General features: G+C 36.7%; 1 protein-coding gene across 9 annotated transcripts in view; it reads right to left on the reverse strand.

The window, feature by feature from the left end:
- Positions 1 to 23,516, reverse strand: part of PCDH9 (protocadherin 9) — a 748,214-nt gene that overhangs the window by 522,167 nt on the left and 202,531 nt on the right. The window contains exon 3 of one of the 9 annotated variants that reach the window (XM_084510729.1): positions 17,843 to 19,245. The exons of the other annotated variants lie outside the window; for them this stretch is intronic. Within the exon in view, the coding sequence (XP_084366855.1) occupies positions 19,225 to 19,245 (21 nt within the window). The 3' untranslated portion in view covers positions 17,843 to 19,224. Of the gene's footprint in view, positions 1 to 17,842; positions 19,246 to 23,516 lie in introns of those variants that run through there. 9 annotated transcript variants of the gene reach the window in all.

The raw sequence follows: 23,516 nt of genomic DNA on the forward strand, positions 1-23,516 counted from the left end.
GATCAGTTGCAGCTCTATAAACTTCTATATAAATTGCACAGTATAATCTACAGATAGAATTACGTCCACAGACAGAAGGCTTTGTGCCAGGTGATTTTCACTTAGTAAAATACTGCAGCAAGTAAACAGATTCCAAAACTTAGATTTCACTTTCCAAATTATTATTTCTATATGTGTGTGCTCTTTCAGAAATTATGCAATTCATTCTCTATTTTTTCTAGTAGTGACCGCATCTTTCCAATAATAGAAATAGCACTTCATAAAATTAACCCATAGCCCTCCAAAGCCCCTTCACAATGCCACTTTCCTAAATACTTAGATGATCTTATCTTCACTGGTGCAGCTTTCTCAGGAATACTGAACCAGCGAACACGTACGCCATTACATATACCTAAAATTTGGTTAGAATTTACATTTTCCATACATGTGACATTGCCCTATATCAAACTCTTGATTTATAGAACTTCGTTCTGATCCTTGGCCTGCTATTAGATAGACAGATAGATAAAGCAGTTATACATTAAATATTTTAGCCTATTTACTGTATGGATACTGTATTTAGTGTTACTACTACTTCATCTCCAAACTTCAAACAGCTGAAAACTGTTCCCCTGTAGAAGATCCAGTATTTTCCTAGAAAGAATAATATTGTTTTCCAGCAAAACATCTCACATAAATTGTTGCTGTTGTTTCAAAATAATTCATTTTAATAAATAAAGCATCTCTCATTCACAATATGCTATATTGATCAAGAAAATAAGGACATGGTGTTTTGGAAAGAAAACAAGCTTGATAAGTTTTATTTTTCTGTCTTAACAGTCAATTCTGTATACATTGTCTTGCAAAGATTTGATGGTACCTGAACCAAATTTAGTAAACGTCCAAAAAAGAGACTACAGAGACTTTCAAAGCTAGGCAGGAAAAAAAAAAAAAAAAAAAAAAAAAAAAAAAAAAAAAAAAGGCTAGAAACATTTAAAAACATTTGTCAGAAAAATGTTAATTTTCATCCTTCTCTGGAGAAAGGGAAACTTTGATGAATCTATATAAATCAGATTGAGTTTAGGGAATGAACACCAAATACTTAAACATGCTATCTTCTCTATCAATTATCAGGAACCAGATTTCAGAAGATTAAAAAAAGCACTCCCTTCTTTTTTTTTCAGGTCTCAGATACAAACACACATGACATCATTATTATTATTTATATTATGTTTGCACTCCTCTAGTAACTGTTTGAAGCAAGTAAAAATCTCTAGGTAAAAACAGTAACACAGAATTTCAAGTACTTCTGGAGCTTAAGTTACACTTCACAGCTCATCAAAATTCAGAACTTTTGCAGGTAAAGCTGGTGTTCACCTACAGTATAATCCTGTTCTGTAAATGACACTCATAAACAGCACTTTTGCATTTTCAGTACGTTAAAGGATTCACAATCACATTTTCTGAATTTACAAGTCAATAGACAGCCTTTCAATCTATCTAGTCCTTGCAGACTCAGCATGCTATTTGTAAACCAGGATGTCCTTCTGGCTTTGTACATTGCTTCCTGCATTACAGGTTTGGCAGACAAAATTCCTCTCTCAGTAGACACAACACAGTGGACTGGGGTGGTGTGGACACTCCCAAATTATCAGAGACTTCAGGCAGCAATTTAGTGCAGCTCCATGCTGAAGCAAAATGCACCACCAAGTCAAATTACTAATGGTAGTAGACTGGTGTTGCGTTACTCAATGCTACTAATTCTTGCTTCATAGACAGTATATATGGGTCCCATGGCCTTTACAAAAATATTTTTGGAAATAGAACATCATTAACATCCTGGAAGATTAATGAACTGGAAGATAATCCACTTTATTCTTTCATAGCTACCCCAGATTTACAGGGTTAACAATGGCATTAAGGAAAAAAAGAGAGAAAAAAAGAAAAAAAAAGAACAAAAGCCTACCAAACAAAAAGACTTTTAATATACAATTCTTTTCTTTCAAATGACACATGTAAAAGCTATCATGAAAGAAACCAGAGGGCAGCATGTGATAAAAGTTCCATCAATCTGTTTTCAGAATAAAGCTGTTCTTAAAATATCACTCTCCCTCAACTAACTACTTTGTTTCTAAGAAAAAAAAATGAATGGGATGATATGATGTCATTGCCTGTAACAGTAAGGAACTGAACACAGCAACTCCAGAAGGTCTTCTCCAGAGTTAAGTTCCCCACATGCTGTAAATATGCCTGTTGTCTTTTCTCAATATTCTGTTCTAAACTTGCCCCACGAACCAACTGTCTTTCCCGATGCCTGTAGCTCTGTTACCAGGAGAAAACACCAACGTTATCACTAAGGATTTGCTACTGGATCAGTTCTGTAGGTGTTGTAAATCATCACAGCACAGCTAACGGATGATGATTTACCATGCCCTGAGGATCTGGCCCTGTGTCCTTATTACTTCATTAATCTGCATATTCTGCAATGTTCACCAATCTTTTTTTCTAAATTACTGTTACTTCTACCCACCTGTTATAAGTCTGATGTGGATTCGCACACAGTTCATACCATATTTTCTTACTTATTTTTGAAGAACATCTCCCTGACTCTCTCCATGGTCCATCAATGATCTATATGGCAGACTGAATCAAGCCTGAGCTGGTAGCTGTCAGCCCATATGAATTCAATTTTGCAAGACCAATCCATTAGTATCTAAACACTATTAATTTAGAGGAGAGGGAGAAACACATTTTTTTCTATCCCAGGGAATAAAAGGCTGGATGCTGTGGTAGGAAGGTGTTTGATCAGATCAGCTGGAGCCAGAGGACCGTGGCAAATACCTTCTCATAATAATGAGTAGCTCATTCCCAAGAAAAGAGAAGGTCAGCGTCATGAAACATGTTTTGTTATATTCCTTCAAGATATCACCAAAGCTAAGAGCTCAGCAGAATTCAAAGGAGGCTTAGATATTTATATGACTAACAAGACTATCAGCTGCTACACTGGACAGTATACTTTTTTTTTTTTTTTCAAGAAAATAAACTGTCATGTTTCAGTGCTTAACCCTTTCACTAGAAATGCTAGATAGAAAGAAACTCAGTGTAAATGTTGATAAGTTTCCCTTTTGGAGCTTCTGTAATTTCTTTAATTTCCTTTTTACACTGCCTACTGTTAAAAAAAGGACCCTGAGGGAATACTATTCTGATGTTCTGTGGCATGGCCTGAAAATCAAGGAACCCATTCAGTCAATGAAAAACTAACTTTACATTTTATTTGCAATTTTTATTTTTATTTTTTAAATAAAGTGTTGTGTTGATCCCACGTTTAAAGTGAGTCACCAATAACTCACGTCAAATTTATTATGTGGGCATTTAAACACCTCCAGAGTCCTCTAAGTAACATTAACATGGAAGAAATAACTTAGATAGAATTAGAAGAGGCATTTCTTCAGCCTAAAACCTGATGTTTTCCAGAAAGTAAATGTTCTCAGAGCATTCTCTGCAGAAATATGCAATGGTTATCTTTAACAAGTCAGCATTTTTCAAATGTTACAAAGCTGTAGGTCTGAAATGGTATTTTTCATAAACTTAAAATAGAATGAACTGAGACCTAAAATTCTGTACTTTATTAAAAAGCACAGGCTTTCACATAGCATGTCCAACCATAAGAGATATTTAAGGAGGGAAATAAGATTCCATACCCTAGATGAATATTAACATCAACTTGAAGGTTACAATTATGTCAGACTAAAAGCAACCAGGAAAAAAGGAAAAGTATTTTGGATAGGCTAAAGAAGGACTCTCACTCAGTAGTAGCAGAGGTTTGCTGCACAGAACTTTTATCTAAGTGTTCAGCAGAGTGACAGAAAAGGGATTTGTCACTCTCAGGTTCACTGAAATAACTACATCCAAGAGAAGGAGAGTTAAAGTTACATATCTAGGGAATGGGAATCAATTGAATGCACAATTTATATAAAATTCACACTTTACAAATTTGTTAAGAGTTATTTCATCACAGTTATAACAAGTAAGGAGACACAACTTCTTAGTCATCCCCTCTTCAAAATTTATTTTGGACAACAAAAGATTATCTTACTTATCAAGTAAAACTCTCTTCCGTAATAAGGAATCTCATAACAAATGCTTGTCTTCCTTCCCTAGGATCACGAGAAATGTTAAAAGGCCAGTAGTTCATGCAAACATATGCACGTATCATTCTGCATCAATGCTGTGCTATTGCTAACCACATATATTGGATTTAAAAAAAAAAAAAAAATCAAACATATTAATATGCTCTCCCATTTGCCTATCAGTATTTTATTATTTTTAATAAATATTCCTATTTTTATGATGAGAGAATAGTTGCTATATATTCATATTTTCAACTAAATGTCTTCAGCTTGATAGGTTTGCTGTTGCAGTTCTTTTTGTGTTTTTACTGTACATCAAGAAGTCTTGCTATCATGTCTATTCCAAATGCTTAACTTCAGACAAACCACCCACTATCTCTCCTTCAGAAAATAGCACCTCTTAGGGATTTTTTGACTGTTCTATATACACATATGTACTGAGTTTGAATCTCCCACTTTGTTTCAGGAATGACTTCATTGAAATATTATGTGGATTTCAGTTATAGGATTATAGACATTTGTTAGACTAAATGAGAGTACACAAGGCAAATGAATGGATGACCACTTAGAATTTCAGCATAATACTTCCACACTGAAATTCCTCTTACTTTATTCCCTCCTCTTATTTCAAAATCTTAAGTAGCTTATTTGTTACATCCTTAGTCTTATAAATATATACATACATGTATATTTATATATGTACTGATACCTGATTCCCTTCCAGCTGCCATAGTCCCATTTTTCCACTCAGCTACCTCCTCAGACCCAGGCTTCTTACCTGAAGTCAGTACATACTCCAGTAGTAAACTATCACTGTTCATCACCTGCTGTGAATCACAAAGTCACCACAGAACCGTCTTGCCCCAAGATAAACCTACAACGAATATGCCCCTCTAGTGAGCTGCTATGCAGGAAGTGCAATTTGCATTCACTGGTCAGTGCCACTTGTTTCTCAAAGGTGACAGGCCACCACTAGGAGAAAAAGGTCACTGCCTGCCACTGAGTGGCAGCTACTATTTGTGGAAATGGATCAGCAATGATCTCTTACCACAGGATAAGTAGTCATTGCGAGTCCAAATTTGAAAATGGCAAATACAACAATCAGTTCCCCTGAGCAGGCAGCACTGATGGTTTGCAGCATGACAAATCCAGTTTGCAGCACCTGATCTGCTTATAGTAAAGAAATACAAATTTTGTCAGTATAATCATTATTGTTCACAGTATTAATGAGCTACTGCCAACATCAGAAACAGGATAGTACCAGTTATTGATAAGTAGTACCTGTTCTAAATACACAGAGTCCCCATCTGCTGAGGCTACATAATTCAATCCTTCAGCAACAGGGGTTTGTGAGCCCTTCACCTCTTTTTATCATCTTATGAAACCCTGAGTTTTTTCTCTTACATTTTTCTACAATGTCCTCCCATCTTATTTCTACTCAGCAATGGTGCAACGTATTTTTTCATCTGCAAGTCTTTCTATCTTCTATAACCACAAGAGCTTAATTTCCCAAACCCTTAACTTCTTTTCTCCACCCACATGTGGGTACCCAGAATATAATATTTCTAGAAGTTGTTCAGCAGATAGACAGGAGCAGCAGCCACAGCTAACTGCTGCCTGGGCAATGATTACTTGCTACCACACTGTCTTTTCCTTACCTGCAAGCTTGAGAAGCAGTATCCTTGGTTTATGGCAGAAATGAGGAAGGCTAAAGAAATGCCTTGATGTGTAATGTGAAGTATAGATTGCCAGGGGCTGGTTTAGATACACAGCCTTTCCTAAGGTTGGTTTCTTTAGAATCTAGATAATAAGAGAAGTTACATTTTTCCCCTCTGCTTTTCAGGGTATATCACAGAGGTTTTTTTGCAAGGTCCTGTATCAGCAGACTTATATTAAAAAAAGAACCAGTACAGACTCAGATGCTGAAGTTCTAGAAAAATGAATGCCCCAATTTCCAACTGTTTTGCATCTCATATAATAAACTCTTATCCAGCATTTTTAATGCAGACATCTTACTGAGGTCATTAGCTTGATTTATATTTTACAGATGTAGTAAATGGATAAATAGTGGAGTGAATGGATGCTCAGTACAATAGTTGCAGAGCCAGGAATGAATCACTGTGCTTTGAATCCCTTTCCACCGTACTGTGTGTGCAGTAATAAAGAGCTGTGGAAATGGCTATGAAACCACAAAATCACCTTGTTTGCACCAGTTTGAGTGATTATACAGAGAAGTTTGAAAAGAAGTGGAAAATGAGGCCCTGAATGAGATACTAGGCAAGAAGACAAACCAAATGTACCTTCCTCTTTTATTAACTTTCTTAATGAGGTTATCCCTGACTATCAGGAACTCTAATGAGACTACAAACACCTATTTTAAATGCCAAGCAAATTCCTGGTAAGCAACAGACTCCCTCTTCGTAGAGCTGATTCTCTTGAATCCTAATAGTAACTGACAAGACTTCCCCATCTGGACTCTATTTTTTTTTTTTTTTTACTTTGCATTTTGAGTATGTGACAAAGCTCTGTACAAGGGATTGCCTTTACAAGGAGAACTGTATGTTTTTTAAAATGGGTGAGCAGCATTGTAATAACATATGTGGAAAGATCAAAATGCAATTTCTTTTTATTATTCCTATTACTGCATACCCCTACACAAATGGCAACCTCTTCAGAGACATCATCTGCAACATAATATTGATTCAATGCACAACTTTGTATGCCTGCCACGTCCTCAGATTAAAGATTTAAATTAATATGACAAGTGAAACATTAAGAAATTCAACAATTCACCAGATAGGCTTATACACACAGGGTACACTTTATAGTAAAAACAACACAAAACCAGCCACAGCTTAGGCCTAGGCCAACTTTAATTTGCTTGATTGATCTTAAGATCTTTGATCACAAATTCATTATTCTCTTATTAACTATTAGAATTATTGGCATTTATAAGGAACCTATAAACCTGTTAAACTAGTCTTAAATGTTGCAATCTATTTATTGAACATGCGAGCAATGAAAAATTAATTATTAAACAACCACCACAGGAAAACATCAGTGGCCTTGTCACCTCGGAGCTAGATTGATAGCATGTTACCTTCTGGAGTGTGGGGCCCTGCAACTCTCAAATATAAACCTTGGAACGGTAATGTTAAACATGTCACAGCATAAGTCACATTTCTAATTTAATGTTTTATTAAATGTTAGATAGAATAAATTTATCCAGGCCTCACAGACTCTGTCTTAATAAATGAATTGGCACTCTTTCAGATGTAAAAAATGGTCACAGCTTCTCAAGGGCATCAGAAACCCTGAAGCATATGACACCAGTAAATACAAAAAGCAAAGGCAGCATGGACAGTGATATATTTGCAAGCACTGCGGGTGAGCCAACACTTTCAAAGTGCTGAGGCTAACAAAACAAGGGCAGTGAACTCCCAAAATGGGAAAAGCACCTGCAGTAAGAATCTGTGCTTGAGTGCTGTTGCATGAATGTGTCCACTACTGAAAAAAAAAGGAAAGGGTGTGGGTTTATCACCCTCCTTCTACTATATTTCAGGATATGTTTGTATCTTTAAAATTTCATGAGCACTGTTAATAATTTATTTTTCTCCTGTCTTTTAATTTTTTAAGGCTAGACCTTGAAAACAAAAGGCAGGCAGGCAGACAATATATTGTCTCCTTCTACTGCAATATCTACTGCACCTTCACTTGTGTTTCCTTACAAAACTGCTGTCATTAGTAATATATAATTTCACTAGGAAAAATGGTAACAAGCCCCTTAGTCAAAACCAGTATAATCCTGCCCTGGTGCATCCCTCCAGAGACACTGTAAGGCTTCTGTAAGTAGCTCTATTTCAAAAACATTTGGCTTACATAAGGCTCAACGCTACCACTCAAGCAATGAAAGGCTTTCACAGCACAATTGAGCTCTTCTGTATATTTCCACCAACACTAAACTAAATGATTGTAAATGACAGTTAAAACTGCCAGAAAATTCCCCTTCCCCCATCAGTGATTAAAAAATTAAATACTTAGCACAATTTTGTTCCAGAACTCTAAAGTGTTCAATAGCTATTCATCTCACATTGCCACACGTTATACTGTTAGCCAGAATAAGAACAACAAGTTTCAATAAGCAATGCACAAAAACAGAGAGCAGAGAGATGCCCTAAAAACTTCTCATGCAGTCTGTGCATCTTGACTTCATGCATCTGGCATCCCACCAAATGCGCAAGAATGTTTAAATGAGAAGGTAAAAGGGAAGAGGTCTCTGAAACTTCCTTTGAAACTAACATTTTTCAAGGAAATCAGGAAGCAAATTCATAGCATATAAACAATCTAAAAGAAAGTAAAAAACAAAAAAAAAAAAAAAAAAACAAAAAAAAGAAAAAAAAAAAAGAAAAAAAAACACAGTTGTGCTGAGCTTCTATATACATGTATACAAAATTCGCAATCTAACTAAATGACACTTGCCACTCCACTTATTAGTCCTAAGGCAGATGTGAAAGGAAATTAGAAGGTCTTTATTAATCAAAAAAAAAAAAAAAAAAAAAAAAAAACAACCTTCATTTAGACATTGGTGCTGCATGAAAATATAAGTAGTGAAATGAACTTGCTACCAGTAAGAATGACAAAAAACATTGTTGACCTAAACTACATTTAATCCTGTCTTTAAATGACCTGAGGAAATATAATCTGAGATGGACAGTCACACATCATAATAGAAACTGCATATTTATATGGATTTTTTTCTGCATTCAAAAAGCAAGGAAAAGGTATAAAATACAAATATCTTTTTTTTTTTTTCTTTCTTTCTTTCTCTTTTATTCTGTATAAGTAATATATTTGATATTAATGGGCTCTCCTTAATGGTACAGCACTGTACCCCAGAACAGAAATTGGTCCAAACATTTTAAACTATTACACAGCTTTATGTGACAAATACATGAGCTTAACAAGTAAATAGGATAAATAAATAGGATTGATAGTATCTTTAGTTTAGTTTTTAATTACACTGGTAACAGAACAAGTGTTTTTTTGTTGTTGTTGTTTGTTTCTTTGCTTAACAATGACTGCTTTCAATTCATGTGTTTTTTTTTTTCTCATTTTTTTTCCTTTTTTTTTTTTTTTAAAGAGAAATTTTTTTAGCCCCAATTTTCTTTTAGCCCCAGTTTCAATTACAAAGAGAAACCAGCTGGTTTAGTATTTTCTAAGAAGCTACTGCAGAGTGTCTTCATTTTTGAGGTACAGTGGTTTGTTATTCAGGCATATAAAAATGCTAACACTTTTAAACTAGAGTAAGATTGTACATAGGCAAGTAAATAAACATGCTTATAATATGAGACATCAGAAAATGAAGAACAGCATAAGTAGCTCAAAATGCTCTGGCTGCATCTAAGCTTACACTTTTGGAACATGGCTGCATCTTCTGCCCAGTCTGTGTTCCCTATTTTTCTTTACAGGATTAGTAGGACACCAAGAAGAGGCTATGGCAGATGACCTCCTGTTGCCAAAATATGGAATTTGGATCCTGTTGGATCCCTGTTGTGCTCCCTGGCTCGGACATTTACAGTGCTATTATGTCCAGTAATACAGAAATATGAATAGCTCCTGTTCCAGAGCAAAGAGAAATCTAATAGTGATGAAATGAGATAAGCATAAGAATAGAGATAAGCATTTTCGCTTATCTCTACTCCAGAAGAAAGAAATAGTGACCCACTGCTGCAGTTGTTATCCAGGGATGCACTATCAATCCAATGTGCTCAATTGTACCTTAATACTCTATCCCTTAAAATGACAAAATACATACAGAAGTTAGGTCAGGGAAGACTGTAAAGTTGTTACAAAAAGTTACAATAATAAATAAATCTTTATTTTCTACTACTTAAGCATTTGCTTTTTTATTTTCCTTTATTTTAGGATAAAAATCCTAATATTTACTAGTTATCAAGTTCCAATTTGCTAAATATGTTACACTGAAACATGAGCTAGTTCACTTCCTCTCTATTAAGAGGCAACATTTATAAGTCTGTCTACAGAAAACTATAGTCATCAGATATCAAATATAACCTGTATATTTTTTTTTTCTGCAACCAATCAAAAGATCACTTATTCTTTCTGAGCAGAACAAATATACATATAAATTTATTTCAGTATTTTCAGGCAGAAGATAGTTTGCCTTTTTTTTTTTTTCTTGCCTGTTACAAAATAAAAGAATGCGAGCTGAAATTTGCCTTTCGATGGTAACAAATGGGAATCTATCTAAAGTCTTCTGTGCAGTAAAATCAAACAGATTTATAATGTCATAGGATGACCACCTTTATCCACAATATAATATAAATAGTACCATTATGCCTACAACAGCTGGCCCAGGCCAAACCTAAAAATAAATCTAAAATACGATTCAGTTTGGGAAACCCTATCAAGAATGCATTGCTTTACTTCAATATCACAGAATCACAGAATCATCTAGGTTGGAAGAGACCTCCAAGATCATTGAGTCCAACCTCTGACCTAACACTAACAAGTCCTCCACTAAACTATATCACTAAGCTCTACATCTTTTAAACATCTTTTAAAGACCTCCAGGGATGGTGACTCAACCACTTCCCCGGGCAGCCTATTCCAATGCCTAACAACCCTTCTGGTAAAGAAGTTCTTCCTAATATCCAACCTAAAACTCCCGAGGCTCAAGTTTAGCTCATTCCCCCTCATCCTATCACTGGACTTGTGGAAGAGTAGACCAAGCCCCACCTCACTACAGCCTCCTTTAAGGTAGTGCGATAAGGTCGCCTCTGAGCCTTGTCTTCTCCAGACTGAACAATCCAGCTCCCTCAGCCACTCCTCGTAAGACTTGTTCTCCAGACCCCTCACCAGCTTCATCGCCCTTCCCTGGACTCGCTCAAGCACCTCGATGTCCTTCTTGTAGCAAGGGGCCCAAAACTGAACATAGTACTCAAGGTGCGGCCTCACAAGAGCCGAGTACAGGGGGACAAGCACTTCCCTAGACCTGCTGGCCACACTGCTTCTTATACAAGCCAGGATGTTGTTGGCCTTCTTGGCCACCCGAGCACACAGCTGGCTCATATTCAGCCGACTATCAACCAATACTCTCAGGTCCTTCTCTGCCAGGCAGCTTTCTAGCCACTCATCTCCCAGCCTGTAGTGCTGCTTGGGGTTGTTGCGCCCCAGGTGCAGGACCCGGCACTTGGCCTTGTTGAACTTCATACAGTTGGCCTCAGCCCATCAGTCCAGCCCATCCAGATCCTCCTGCATAGCCTTCCTACCCGTGAGCATATCGACACACACCTAACTTGGTGTCGTCTCCAAACTTACTGAGGGTGCACTCAATGTGTTCAATATGATTTACTTCTGCAAAACTAGTCACTGGATGCAGGTTGATATCAGTCTATCCAGAAGTTGTGGCTGCCCCATCCCTAGAAGTGTTCAAGGCCAGGCTGGATAGGGCTTTGGGCAACCTTGTCTAGTGGAAGGTGTCCCTGCCCATGGCAGGGGGATTGGAACTAGATAATCTTTACGGTGCCTTCCAACCCAAACTATTCTATGATTCTATTCACAAAATGGAAATTCTGGGTTACAACCTATGACTCACAAACTAGCATTACAAAAAGCTAAAGATATTAATTTTCAAAACTTTCTCAACTGAGCTAAATTACAGTGAGTCAGCAAAGTGAAAGTCCATTAAAGAGAACTGCAAATGAAATAATGGCTCCACCAATTTTAACAGACAGATTTTCATTTGCTTCCTATTTCACTTTAGTGTTTGTTCCTCCAGACCACAATACGTTTTTTTTTTTTTTTTTTTTATAAGACACAATAATGTGTCTTATAAGACACTTGTCTTATATTTATAAGGCACTATAATTACACTGTCTAATGGAAAAATTCTCAGTGATAAAGGGATCACAATAGTTGGTTACATATTAATTAATTAATTTATTTTTTTATCCTACACAGTATACAATAACAGATGGTAAGTAGGTAAATGGATGGATAAAAAGCATTACTATGTGTGTTCTACTACAAGTCCATGCATGACAAGAAAGCTCCTTGACACTCCCATTAAATGCTGGAAAGACTTCTTAACAAATATTAAATATAAATTAAAAATCAAAGTCTGTGACATGTAGGATGTTTGTCTTTAGTAATCTTTGGTTTTAAGGATTAAAAATTGAGATTTGCCAGCCACTTTTACAGTGACTAATAAGCTAATAAATTTACAGACAGGTGAATGCAGAATTCTGGAATTCTCTTTAAAAAGATGCTTACAATCTAAATAAATTATTTTAATCAAAAACAGAACAGCCATTAATACTGTAAAGGGACCACCTTTTCCAGAGCTTTATGCAATCCGTGTGAGCATAAATAACTGTTCATTGTGGTACCATTACTTGTGGGTATAAATATTTGCTCTTTTACTAAAGACAAACATTTTTTAAACAAATTAATTCCCCAAAGTTGTGTGTATTAGAAATGTTTTCATACATGCAAATCATGGGGATTAGAGGTTACAGTTCCTGTTATACTACAGAAGAATTATTACCCTTGGTGCCTTTGGCCAGGACATTTCATTCTTTTTCCTGTTTGTGTTCCTACTCTTCTCTTATGAATTATGATTTGTTTGAAAGCTTTTTCAAACAGGAGTGATTTATATATGTATACCATTCTTCTAGTATTGACTGTGGACTCCAGGAACTACAGCTGTAGTTTGTGTTGTTTGTAGCTGTGTTTGTATAGATATTCATACTTGAAGGTGTCATACCTACACTATTGTTATTGTTATAAATGAACCCTCAACTCAATCTGAGTTTAGTAATATTTATAGAAGACAAGTAAACAGCGCTGGGTGCATGGGGAGTCTACGCTCCACCAACACGCACACATGAACATCAAACTTTCTAAATATACAGAACACTGCCTTTACATACTAAACCCAAGTACACCTATACATATGTACAATCAGAAAAGGTAACAAACAATCCTTTAAGTTCCATGACTTAACAGTCTCCATTTTCCGTTCCTTTTCTTGATTACAAGCAACTCTCCATTTTCCATTCCTTTTGAACAATATGTCTTGCTTTAAGTTGTCAAGCAACTCGGCCTTCGCGCCTTATGTATCCTGTTCTTCCCGTATCGAAGAAAAGCATATCCATCTCCTTTTCAAGGCCAATAGGGCCTGGGTCAAAAGGCACGTCCAGGTCACCAGGAGGCGTAACAGCAAAAGCCTTCGATGGCTGTAGCAGCAGAGGGGCCGATGGTGTAGCAGTGGCATCAGCAAAGGAGCCCGCAGTTCCCTCACTGTGTGGCAAAACCACACGTTTCTGACCCTGGTCCCACATGGCTCTTTAAGGCCTCAGAGATTGCTCGCCAGGTGCTGAGCAATCCCACTGCAACCGTGTCGTTTTTAGTTGCAGAGTCCCACGCCTTGACCTCAATTTGGTCCCGTGTTTCAGGATCATAAACCGTCTGATTGTTAAGAAGGAGAATAAGCTGTAAGGTTACCAGGACAGTCTTTGTTTCTAAGGACGTATGATTCCCCATAATGCGCAACTGCTTACCAGCGAGGGGCAGTTGTGTGCGCGGGTCCGCTTCTCTCAGCTTGAGCTTCTTCCCAACTCTGGTGCGCCTGTTTCCACCGACTTTCTCTATGAGCTTCTTTGAGCGGTTTGCTGAGTTTGGCCGAACCTTTCTTCATGAGGTGATCAATGTGCCTGTTCCCGTCCTGGTCTCCATTCTGCTAGCCTGTTCCTTTTCATTCCTTCTTTCTGCTTCTTTATTGATGACATAACTTCATCGTGTTGCCCTTTTTTTTAAAATCTTGAGAACAGGCTCCCCTCTTATACCCTTCGCCCCACAGCAGTCCTTTTCAAAAACAACTTTTCATTGGTCAAACAACTTTGCATATAACAGCAACGGCAACTTATATAACACCCAGCAACTTCCATGCCTTAATGGCTGAAGAACAAGCAACCTGAGATTGCATGGAGTCTCCTGAATCACCCTTCTTTGTTCCCTTTAAACTCTTTTACATTCCTGATGACCTCATTGTTTAGAGTGTGATGTTATCATCAACCACGGGGCTTACCGACCCCCATGGCCACCCTCCCAAATCTCCCCCTTCTTTATTAACATCAACCATCTTCTCGACATGAATTACCACTCCATATATAAATTATCACAGAATCACAGAATCACAGAATTTTCTAGGTTGGAAGAGACCTCAAGGTCATCGAGTCCAACCTCCAACCTAACGCTAACAGCCCTCCACTAAACCATATCACTAAGCTCTACATCTAAACGTCTTTGGAAGACTTCCAGGGATGGTGACTCCACCACTTCCCTGGGCAGCCTGTTCCAGTGCCTCACAACCCTTTCAGTGAAGAAGTTCTTCCTAACATCTAACCTAAAACTCCCCTGGCTCAACTTAAGCCCATTCCCCCTCGTCCTGTCACCAGGCACGTGGGAGAACAGGCCAACCCCCACCTCAATACAGCCTCCCTTGAGGTACCTAAAAAGAGCGATAAGGTCACCCCTGAGCCTCCTCTTCTCCAGGCTGAACAAGCCCAGCTCCCTCAGCCGCTCCTCGTAGGACTTGTTCTCCAGGCCCCTCACCAGCTTCGTCGCCCTTCTCTGCACCCGCTCAAGCACCTCGATGTCCTTCTTGTAGCGAGGGGCCCAAAACTGAACACAGTACTCGAGGTGCGGCCTCACCAGAGCTGAGTACAGGGGGACGATCACCTCCCTAGCCCTGCTGGTCACGCTGTTTCTGATACAAGCCAGGATGCCGTTGGCCTTCTTGGCCACCTGAGCACACTGCTGGCTCATATTCAGCCGACTATCCACCATCACTCCCAGGTCCTTCTCTGCCTGGCAGCTTTCCAACCATTCCTCTCCCAGCCTGTAGCTCTGCTTGGGGTTATTGCGCCCCAGGTGCAGGACCCGGCACTTGGGCTTGTTGAACTTCATGCAGTTGACCTCAGCCCATCGGTGCAGCCTATCCAGATCCTCCTGCAGAGCTTTCCTACCCTCAAGCAGATCGACACACGCACCTAACTTGGTGTCATCTGCGAACTTACTGAGGGTGCACTCGATGCCCTCGTCCAGATCATTGATGAAGATATTAAAGAGGACCGGCCCCAGCACCGAGCCCTGGGGGACGCCACTAGTGACTGGCCTCCAACTGGACTTGGCTCCATTCACCATTATAACCATAATGGTGAATGGAGCCATTCAACATTATGGTTACCTATCAAGATGCTACTTGGTTTGGAGCATGTGCTATACCAAACATACTGATCTCCCTTTTGAGAACAAATAAATAATAAATAAAAATAAAAGTAAAAGTAAAAAAGCCCTCCACCCATTTCAAGCAGATTCTAAAGTTCACTATAGCCTTACTTCATTTATAGTACTTATCACTCTGTGCTCATCTCTTTCTCCCTTCACTTGTCTCCTTTCTGTCCCTCTGCAACATATTGCTACTGTGGGAGGCATTCACACTGTCTAACTTTAGTCAACTAATTTAGGGCTCTGAATCATCCTCTAGGAGTGCCTGCCTCATAGAATTTGACTATATATGGAACAGACATTTTTTAAACTTAGGTGTTCTAATATGTACTTTCTTCAAATACCCAACGTATTTTGGCCTAGCTAGTTAATGGCCTAGCTAGCTAGCTAATGCTTCTTTGTATTCTTTCCTATACTTCTGTAAAAAAAAGTGAGCGAACTCGTGAAGTGTTTCAGATTTTTTTTCACTATTTTACCACCACTTTCACTTTCTCTCTACTATACTTAATGCAGTAAGCACACTATTTGTAGGAAAGCATTAAAAAAAAAAAAAATTACAAAAGGAAAAAAAAGATCAAATAGATATGGTATTTAGCCACTGAATTTTGCTAAAACGACAGTAGAATCTAAAAAGTACATCTGCTCAATAAATTGCAGCATTCAGCCAAGGAGGTTACAGATGTAAGCAAGACAGTCCATCAGTACATTGCCTAGCCATGCCTTGACCTTTCTTCTGAGACTGTCAACAAAGGTGCCAATTAGAGCCATGATTAAAGCAACACATTTTGTGTTGTGCTAAACACAACTGTTACAAAGATCATCCCTTTTGCTTAACACTGGATTCCTGATTGGTTCAACATAGATTTTCCACTGACGACTACTTTGGTATGTCTCCAGACAAAGAAAAATTAAGTGTACCATTCACATACTTTCCTTTTGATCTCTTGGGCCACAGAGAAGCTTAGGCTTATGCTGTTAACGTCTGAATGATTTTCTGGTACATCTTTGACTTTATTTAGTTTGTAATCTCTCTCAGAAATTAAGTGATCCAAGACTTTATTAAGTTCCTTTTATATCAGGATTTAATGTTAAATCTACCTGTTTCCACATACCACAACTAATTCTGTCAGCCATAAATTATGCATCCTAATTCAACATATTGAGATCTGCAACCCAGATATTCAAGAGCCGCTTCTGAAAGCCTTCCCTTCAACAAAGCCATAAGAAAAGACTTGATCAATATATGTATCAAATATCAATTTATTTAAAGAATGTGATAAGGTGATGAGAGGTGGGTAAGGAAGGCAATGATTTTTTTTCTATCTCAGTTACACAATGCACACATGTAATTTATAGAAAATTTATGCAGACAAGATGAAAAGAATATATAGTTGAATATGGACTGTATGCTGCATGAAAAAAAGACATGTTGTGTATTAATGGTAGGGAAAATATTATGGGATTATATTATAACATTAAGCATTATCTTGGAGTTTGATTAATAGGGCCTGTGTTGGTTATCTCACAAGCAATATAACATGTTATAAAGATTTTAAACAGAATAAGGCATTTCTCTCCAGGGTTATTTAAAGTTACAGAAATGTACATCTAGCAGTTACTATTAATTACTATTTATTTCATCAAAAGTTTATTTAAAATGACTGTTTCTATAATAGTAAAAAATAAAGAAATCATCAGTAAGAGCAGCAACAATACATTGCCCCAGTTCCTGATTAAATGTAGTGTAGCTGAGTGGGAAACTTGGAAACTTTTTTATACCTGTGAATTTCAGAAGAAAAAATATATCTAAAATTCAGAAGAGTTATCTTCTGTATCTCATAATTCTATTAGTTTGCTAAGACTAAATTAAAAAATAATCACTTTATTTGTTTTTATTTTTATTTTTTGAAATGAAGAGGTACTAAAAAACACCAGTGAAGCCTACTCCAAATTGTCATAAAAACTCCAATGAGATGACAGGTTTCTTCTCACAAATTTAAGGATATGAAACAGGATCTTCCAAACAAAGAGTTGTATTAGCAATATAATCCATCACAGTTTACTCCCACTGTATTCTTTCACTTACTATTTTGTACATTGAAATTATAAACATTGATACCACTCTCCAGGAAGAAGTTATTACTAGAGACTAACAGGATGGAGGGATGGAAGGTATTAAAACACTTCATTTGAAAACTGCAGCATCTCTCATGGGTTTCAATATCTTACAAAGATCTGGGGATCAAAGAGGAATATGCAACCTTCTCAGGAAAGGAGACAACAATGAAATGTGCCTGACAAGTACTGTTAAATCTTTTCTATGTTCACGTTAATTTTTACACAAGTTCTGGAGGAAAAGAAAAAAAAAAAAAAGTGAAAAACGTGTAGATTCTGCAATGGAATATTCTCAGGATATGGATTTATTTCAGACACTTTAATGTTTATTTATTGATGCATTTTATCCGTGTTTACATAAAAAATAGTGGAATAGGGGTTCCATTTAATAAGTGACAGCCTTCTAGAAATGTTGAAAAATATTTAGTGATATTGTCCCAAATGGCAGTGTACCATTAGAAAGGCATATATTAATCTCTTATACTACCTGAATACACATACATTTCAAGAGATACATTAATCCATAGCAAATGCAAAGTATGGATATTTTCAGTACAAAGCCAGCAGCAGTTACAATATTCACACTGTTTTCATATGCATTGTTTCTGCAAAACTCAGCCTTCAATCACTTAATGTTAAGTCATTTTCTTAGGTTTGGATGGAAAACTGTAAACACTTATATAACTTTTTCTTAGGTTAGCTTTGCAAATATATTGTGAAAAGCATTTAGTTTTTATTTATTCACTGAAGTGAGCTCATGTGTTTGGTACACATTTTTTTTTTCCCTATATTAACTAAATGGCACATAGTACAGCTTCTTTTCTTATATTTGATGCAAAGGCATCATTAATGTTATATTATGTTCATTAATAGATATGACTGTACAATGTATGTTCTATGTCTGTCAGTTTCTTATGCTGCACAAACACTGTGGTATTTCAAAAAAAAAAGTGAAGAGCACCAAATCTTCTTTCTCTTCCTCCTTCAAACAAGAAACTCTACTTATATTTTTGATTGTGCTATATTATACTGATTTGTTTGTGTATTGCTATGCAGAAAAATAAAGGTCAAAGTGGTTTTACTGTTATACTCTTTTAAGTCAGCATCCTGTATTTGACTATATCAAAATAACTTCCTCAGCAAAAATGAATATACACATACCTGCGCACACGTGTGCATGCATATATATATATGTATGCATAATTGGTCCCTAGATAGCCAAGACTGCATTCCATATTCAACCTTAAAATCTTATTAGACTCCAGTTCTAACTATAGAGATGTTGCTACCATTTTAATAAGCTTGTTCAGAAAAAAAAAGAAATTTGATACCTGTTGTCAACCTCCATTCCACCCAAAATTGTTTTAGGGTTGGATGGATTATTGTATGGAAAATACTGCATTTCCTTCAGACAAATCTTTGGAAATATCAGAAATTCTAGTTGTCCTTATTCCCTTTACCAAACAGGTAGGGTCTAAGTTGCAGGTGACTGATCACATTTCCAACAAAATGTTCAGGATTTCGTTAAGTGTCCCTTCTGAATTCAAGGCAGAAGCATGATTCTGTGCAAGGTGTCCCAAGCAGTTTGAGAAGCCTTCTGTGCAAGCAATATTCTTCGTGAAGAAAGGTGGTGGAGCTTGTTGCACACTGTAGGCAGTCAGGGTTGATGAAGCAGATATTGACTCTCTCAGGGAGAGGATGGGGAGCACTTGAGAGAAAGAGAAAGAGATACCAGGAAATAAGCAGGCCTAGGGGATGATATGACATATAAAGCATCAAAATAGCTTTGCCTTTCCCTTTTTCCAGGACAATTTGGAGGATTAGAAATCTTAAGATATCTAGGTTCATATCAGATTCTGGAAGAAAGTCTGGAAAAATAACAGTTGCCTAAAACTTTACCACTAGATTTCTATTTATTTATTTATTTGTTTTATTTTCACATGAGGTTTTCTTCACACAAAGGCATAAGAAATAGGCTCTATACTCTACAGGCTCCCTGCCTATTTAGACTGATAATATTTCTGCTAGCTAGGATTATCACCAAGACAGGGTTAAGAACTATTACTTGCAGCTTGTTCCGATCTTAATTTTGCATGCGTCTGCCTAACATACTGAACGAATTAACTACTTTTCCATCCTCTGTCTTTAATTTCCGTACTTGTGGTCACAAAGAGCATAGCTATCTCATGAACATTTAGATTTAATTGTGAAGGTAACCGGTCCTTAACCTTGTTAGATTCACTACATAAATGTGGCAAGAAAAGGTTCCTCTCAAGAGACTAACTCCCTCACCATCTCAGTCAGAGATTAAGTCATTCTGGGATAGGATGCAAAATGAAGCAAAACCTCTCTAAAAGATTTTTTGGGAAAAAAAAAAAAAAAAAAAAAAAAAAACATATATTGACATTTTACATTATAGCAAAAAGTTAACAGCAGGGTGCTTCAAGGTGCCATAAAAGAACCAGGTGCTCAAAATATATTAATTAACATGAAAAAAATGAATGAGCAGCAATGTAGCAAAACTTGCAGATTGCACAAAAAAAGACTGTTAACCAAGTATAAAGAAGACAGGAAACTTCAGAGGTAACTGACCAAGCTAGATGGATGGGCAGTCATAAAAGAGGTGAAAATCATTTATTTAAATGCAAAGTAAAGCATATTGGTGAGAAAAACTGTAAGGAATCATTCACTTTACCAGACATCTCAATTAATAGCACCAACTTAGGAAAAACACCTGTGCCCCACTACAGACAGCTCAATGAAAAGCCCTGTTCAATGTGCAGCTGCAGTCAAAAAAGCAAGTAAAATGTTAAGATGCATAAGAAATGAGCTGGGGAATAAGAAAGAAAATATAATGTCATTATATGAATCAATAATTTTCCCTCCTCTGGAATAGTGTAATGTACTGGTCACCCCATCACAAAAAGGATATTACTGAATTAGAAGGTATTCAGAGAAGAGTGATTGTGATAATTAGGCATATAGAGAAGCCTTCATATGAAAAGACTGGAAAAAAATGGAATTGTTAACCTTAGGAAAAAAAAAAAAAAAAGATGAATAAGAAGGGATACGATGAAAGTATAAAAACGGTAAGTGGCAAAGAGAAAATAGATCAGGAGCTTCTGCAGTCCTGCATCTCATAATTCAAGAACAAAAGGACACTAAGTGAAAGTGAAAAGCAGCAGCTTCAAATCTGATAAAAGGACATACTTTTTAATGCAGCACATAATTAGATTATGGAACTCAATGCCACAGGATGTCACTGATGTCAAGACCTTACCAAGATTCAAAGAAGGACTCGGCACTTACAACTCTTGATGTTATTGGGAATCTTACACAGACTAACCATTAAAAAGTTTTGAAAAAGAGGTTATGTGCCATGTTTCATGATTTAAAAAATACTTCTAAAAAGAATTTGGAGAAAGGATCCCTAGAAATGGATTTTTCCGTCTCCAGCTATTTGATTATTTTGTTCTTTGCTTTGTTTTGTTTGCATTTTGTCTTGAGACATATATTGAAGAGAGGCTGTAACAATGAATCACTACTCTGATCCACTTACTGAAATCCTACTAGTAGAACTTTGGTCCTCCCTTTCACAGAATATTTATCCTATTCTTTATTGTAATTCACTCTATGCCATTCCAGTTAGCTGACTGGATTAGTGCCTCATCTATTGTCAATTAGCATAATCGTTGCCATAAGCAATATACCACTGCGCATGTATTTGGAGCAGCTGTGAAATTTCTAGATGCAGAAACACATAAATTTTCACTGTGGCAGCTATGCAATTCATTCCATGTGTCCCAATTGTCTTAAAGCCCTACCTTAACCTCCAGCTATGCTCTTGACATCTTGTTTCACATCCTGCAGCTGGAAGACATATGCAATATCTCCAAACAAGAGACACTTTTCTTCATAAGCCTCCAATTCTCCACAGTTTCTTTACCACATTTTTTTCTCCTTTCTAACTCTCTCGGAGAGATTAAGGTATTATTCTCCCACCTTTTGTTCTTAAACCATTTATTTTCTCATTCATTGGCTTTCCTTTCCCTAGTTCTTTCCTATATGAAGATTTTCCGTGCAAGTAAATAATGGCAGACACAAGCATAATAGAGCTTTTCCCCAAATTAGATATGTTAACCGAAAAAGTGAATCAAAAAGAGAGTGTGAAATATACTTGGTGGAATCAAGATTGTTAATTTTGACCAGTATTCCCAAATAATTCTTCCTTCCACTGTTATTAATTTCATTACATTCTCAGAGGGAAAGGGAAGAAAAAGTCTTTAAGTATTATAAGTATAAAGGTTTTGGAGGGAAATGGTAGTAGTCTATTTATTATTAGTAGTAGTATACTAAAAGCCAATTTAATTATATAGCATTAAAACCACCTACAATTTTCTAAGATTCAGATTCAACTGAATCTTGTCACAAGCCTCATTCAACAGAAGCTATTAACTAGATAGCAGGGAGATAAACCATACAGGTACCTTTATACAGGTTCTATTTACTGGTCCTATTGCTTTCATTTGACACCTACCCAGCACAAAACCTGCTAAATTCTCGGGGGTGGGGTAGCTATAAAGTAAGTGAAAATATTGGGAGCAGGCGAATGTTAAGCAGCTGAGTTTGTAGGGCTAGCTGGGTAAAGAAAATGCTGTAACTGCCCTGGAGAAAATTTGGTTTTGGACAGTGCTCAGGAGATGGCCACTGCACAGAAACCCTGAGATAGCTGACCTTGGGATTATGTTTGAGAGAAGATGGCAGACACAAATAAACTACGGTGTAACTAGAAAGGAAAGATGTTGTGTACTTTGTCTCCTCTCCTGCCCCGGTGATTGTTTTTGCTTTTGTGCTATTTACTTTTCTGTGCTTCCAGGTGCATGTGTCACACATGTCAATCAGGCATGGTCCTAATTGTATTCTTCTTTAGGCTCTTCTTCTTTAGGAAAAATATTACAGTAGCATAAAGAGTTTATGTTCTACCCTTCCTGGCTTGAGCTGGTACATCCTACGAAATGCTGTAAAAAACAGGTGGATTAATGACTTGTGTCAGTGCTGTTTTCTGAAATATCCATGCTGCACTCATCATGTGGTTTAGATATGCCTGTAGATTTACAGGTAGTCTGCAAGACTGTTTTTAGGCTGAATTTAGTACATAGGACATGCATTTAAAACACTCTGGTGTAACTATGCTACTGTTGTGCAACAGTCAATTGCAGAAGAGAAAGACCTAATTAGCAACAACAAGGAATTTAATGTTAAAAAGCTAGAAAAAATGGATCCTATATTATGTGGGATAATAAAAAGTATGAATACTGCTGGTATTCTAAGAATACATGCCTTTGAATTCCAGCCTATGACTATTTACAAATATGAGCTCAAATAACAATTCCACAATCATGAAACAAACAAACAAACAAACAAACAAAAACCTTTCATTTGAAAGCCACCTACTGGGAAAAGAGTAAATTGCATTTTTACCTCATTAAATGCTGCACAAATGGAAACAATGGATTCTAATGCTGACTAAATACAGTATTAACAGCTGTAATTTTTAAGTTAGCTTCTATATCTTTGTATTTCATATAGTGGAAAGGTAGCAAGATATCAGGAGAGCAGATTTAGCTCATGAAAAAAAATGTTGCGAAATAGTGATCAACTATGTAAATACACCATCCTACCTCTTCAGGTTCTTCAGCCTATATTTCAAGTCAAGTCCTGTGTTGTAAATGTTGTCATCAGTTAAAAAGTATGGTATAAAGTCAAATATTATTTTCATATGAAAAATCTATACAATTAATAAAAACTATTTCAACTAATTTACTTTCCCTTTCTTAGCAAAGAAGCATAAATGTCAGCTAACTATTAAAATAAATGATAAAATATTTATGGTTGTGCAAAACTAGGTTTCCCAGAGTAATATTACCTCATCCATGTTACACATGTATGCTCTCATCTTGTTTTGCATATTAAATCTAA

The sequence above is a fragment of the Aythya ferina genome (genome assembly GCF_964211825.1).
Source record: "Aythya ferina genome assembly, chromosome: 1".
In the NCBI taxonomy this organism is placed as follows: domain Eukaryota; kingdom Metazoa; phylum Chordata; class Aves; order Anseriformes; family Anatidae; genus Aythya; species Aythya ferina.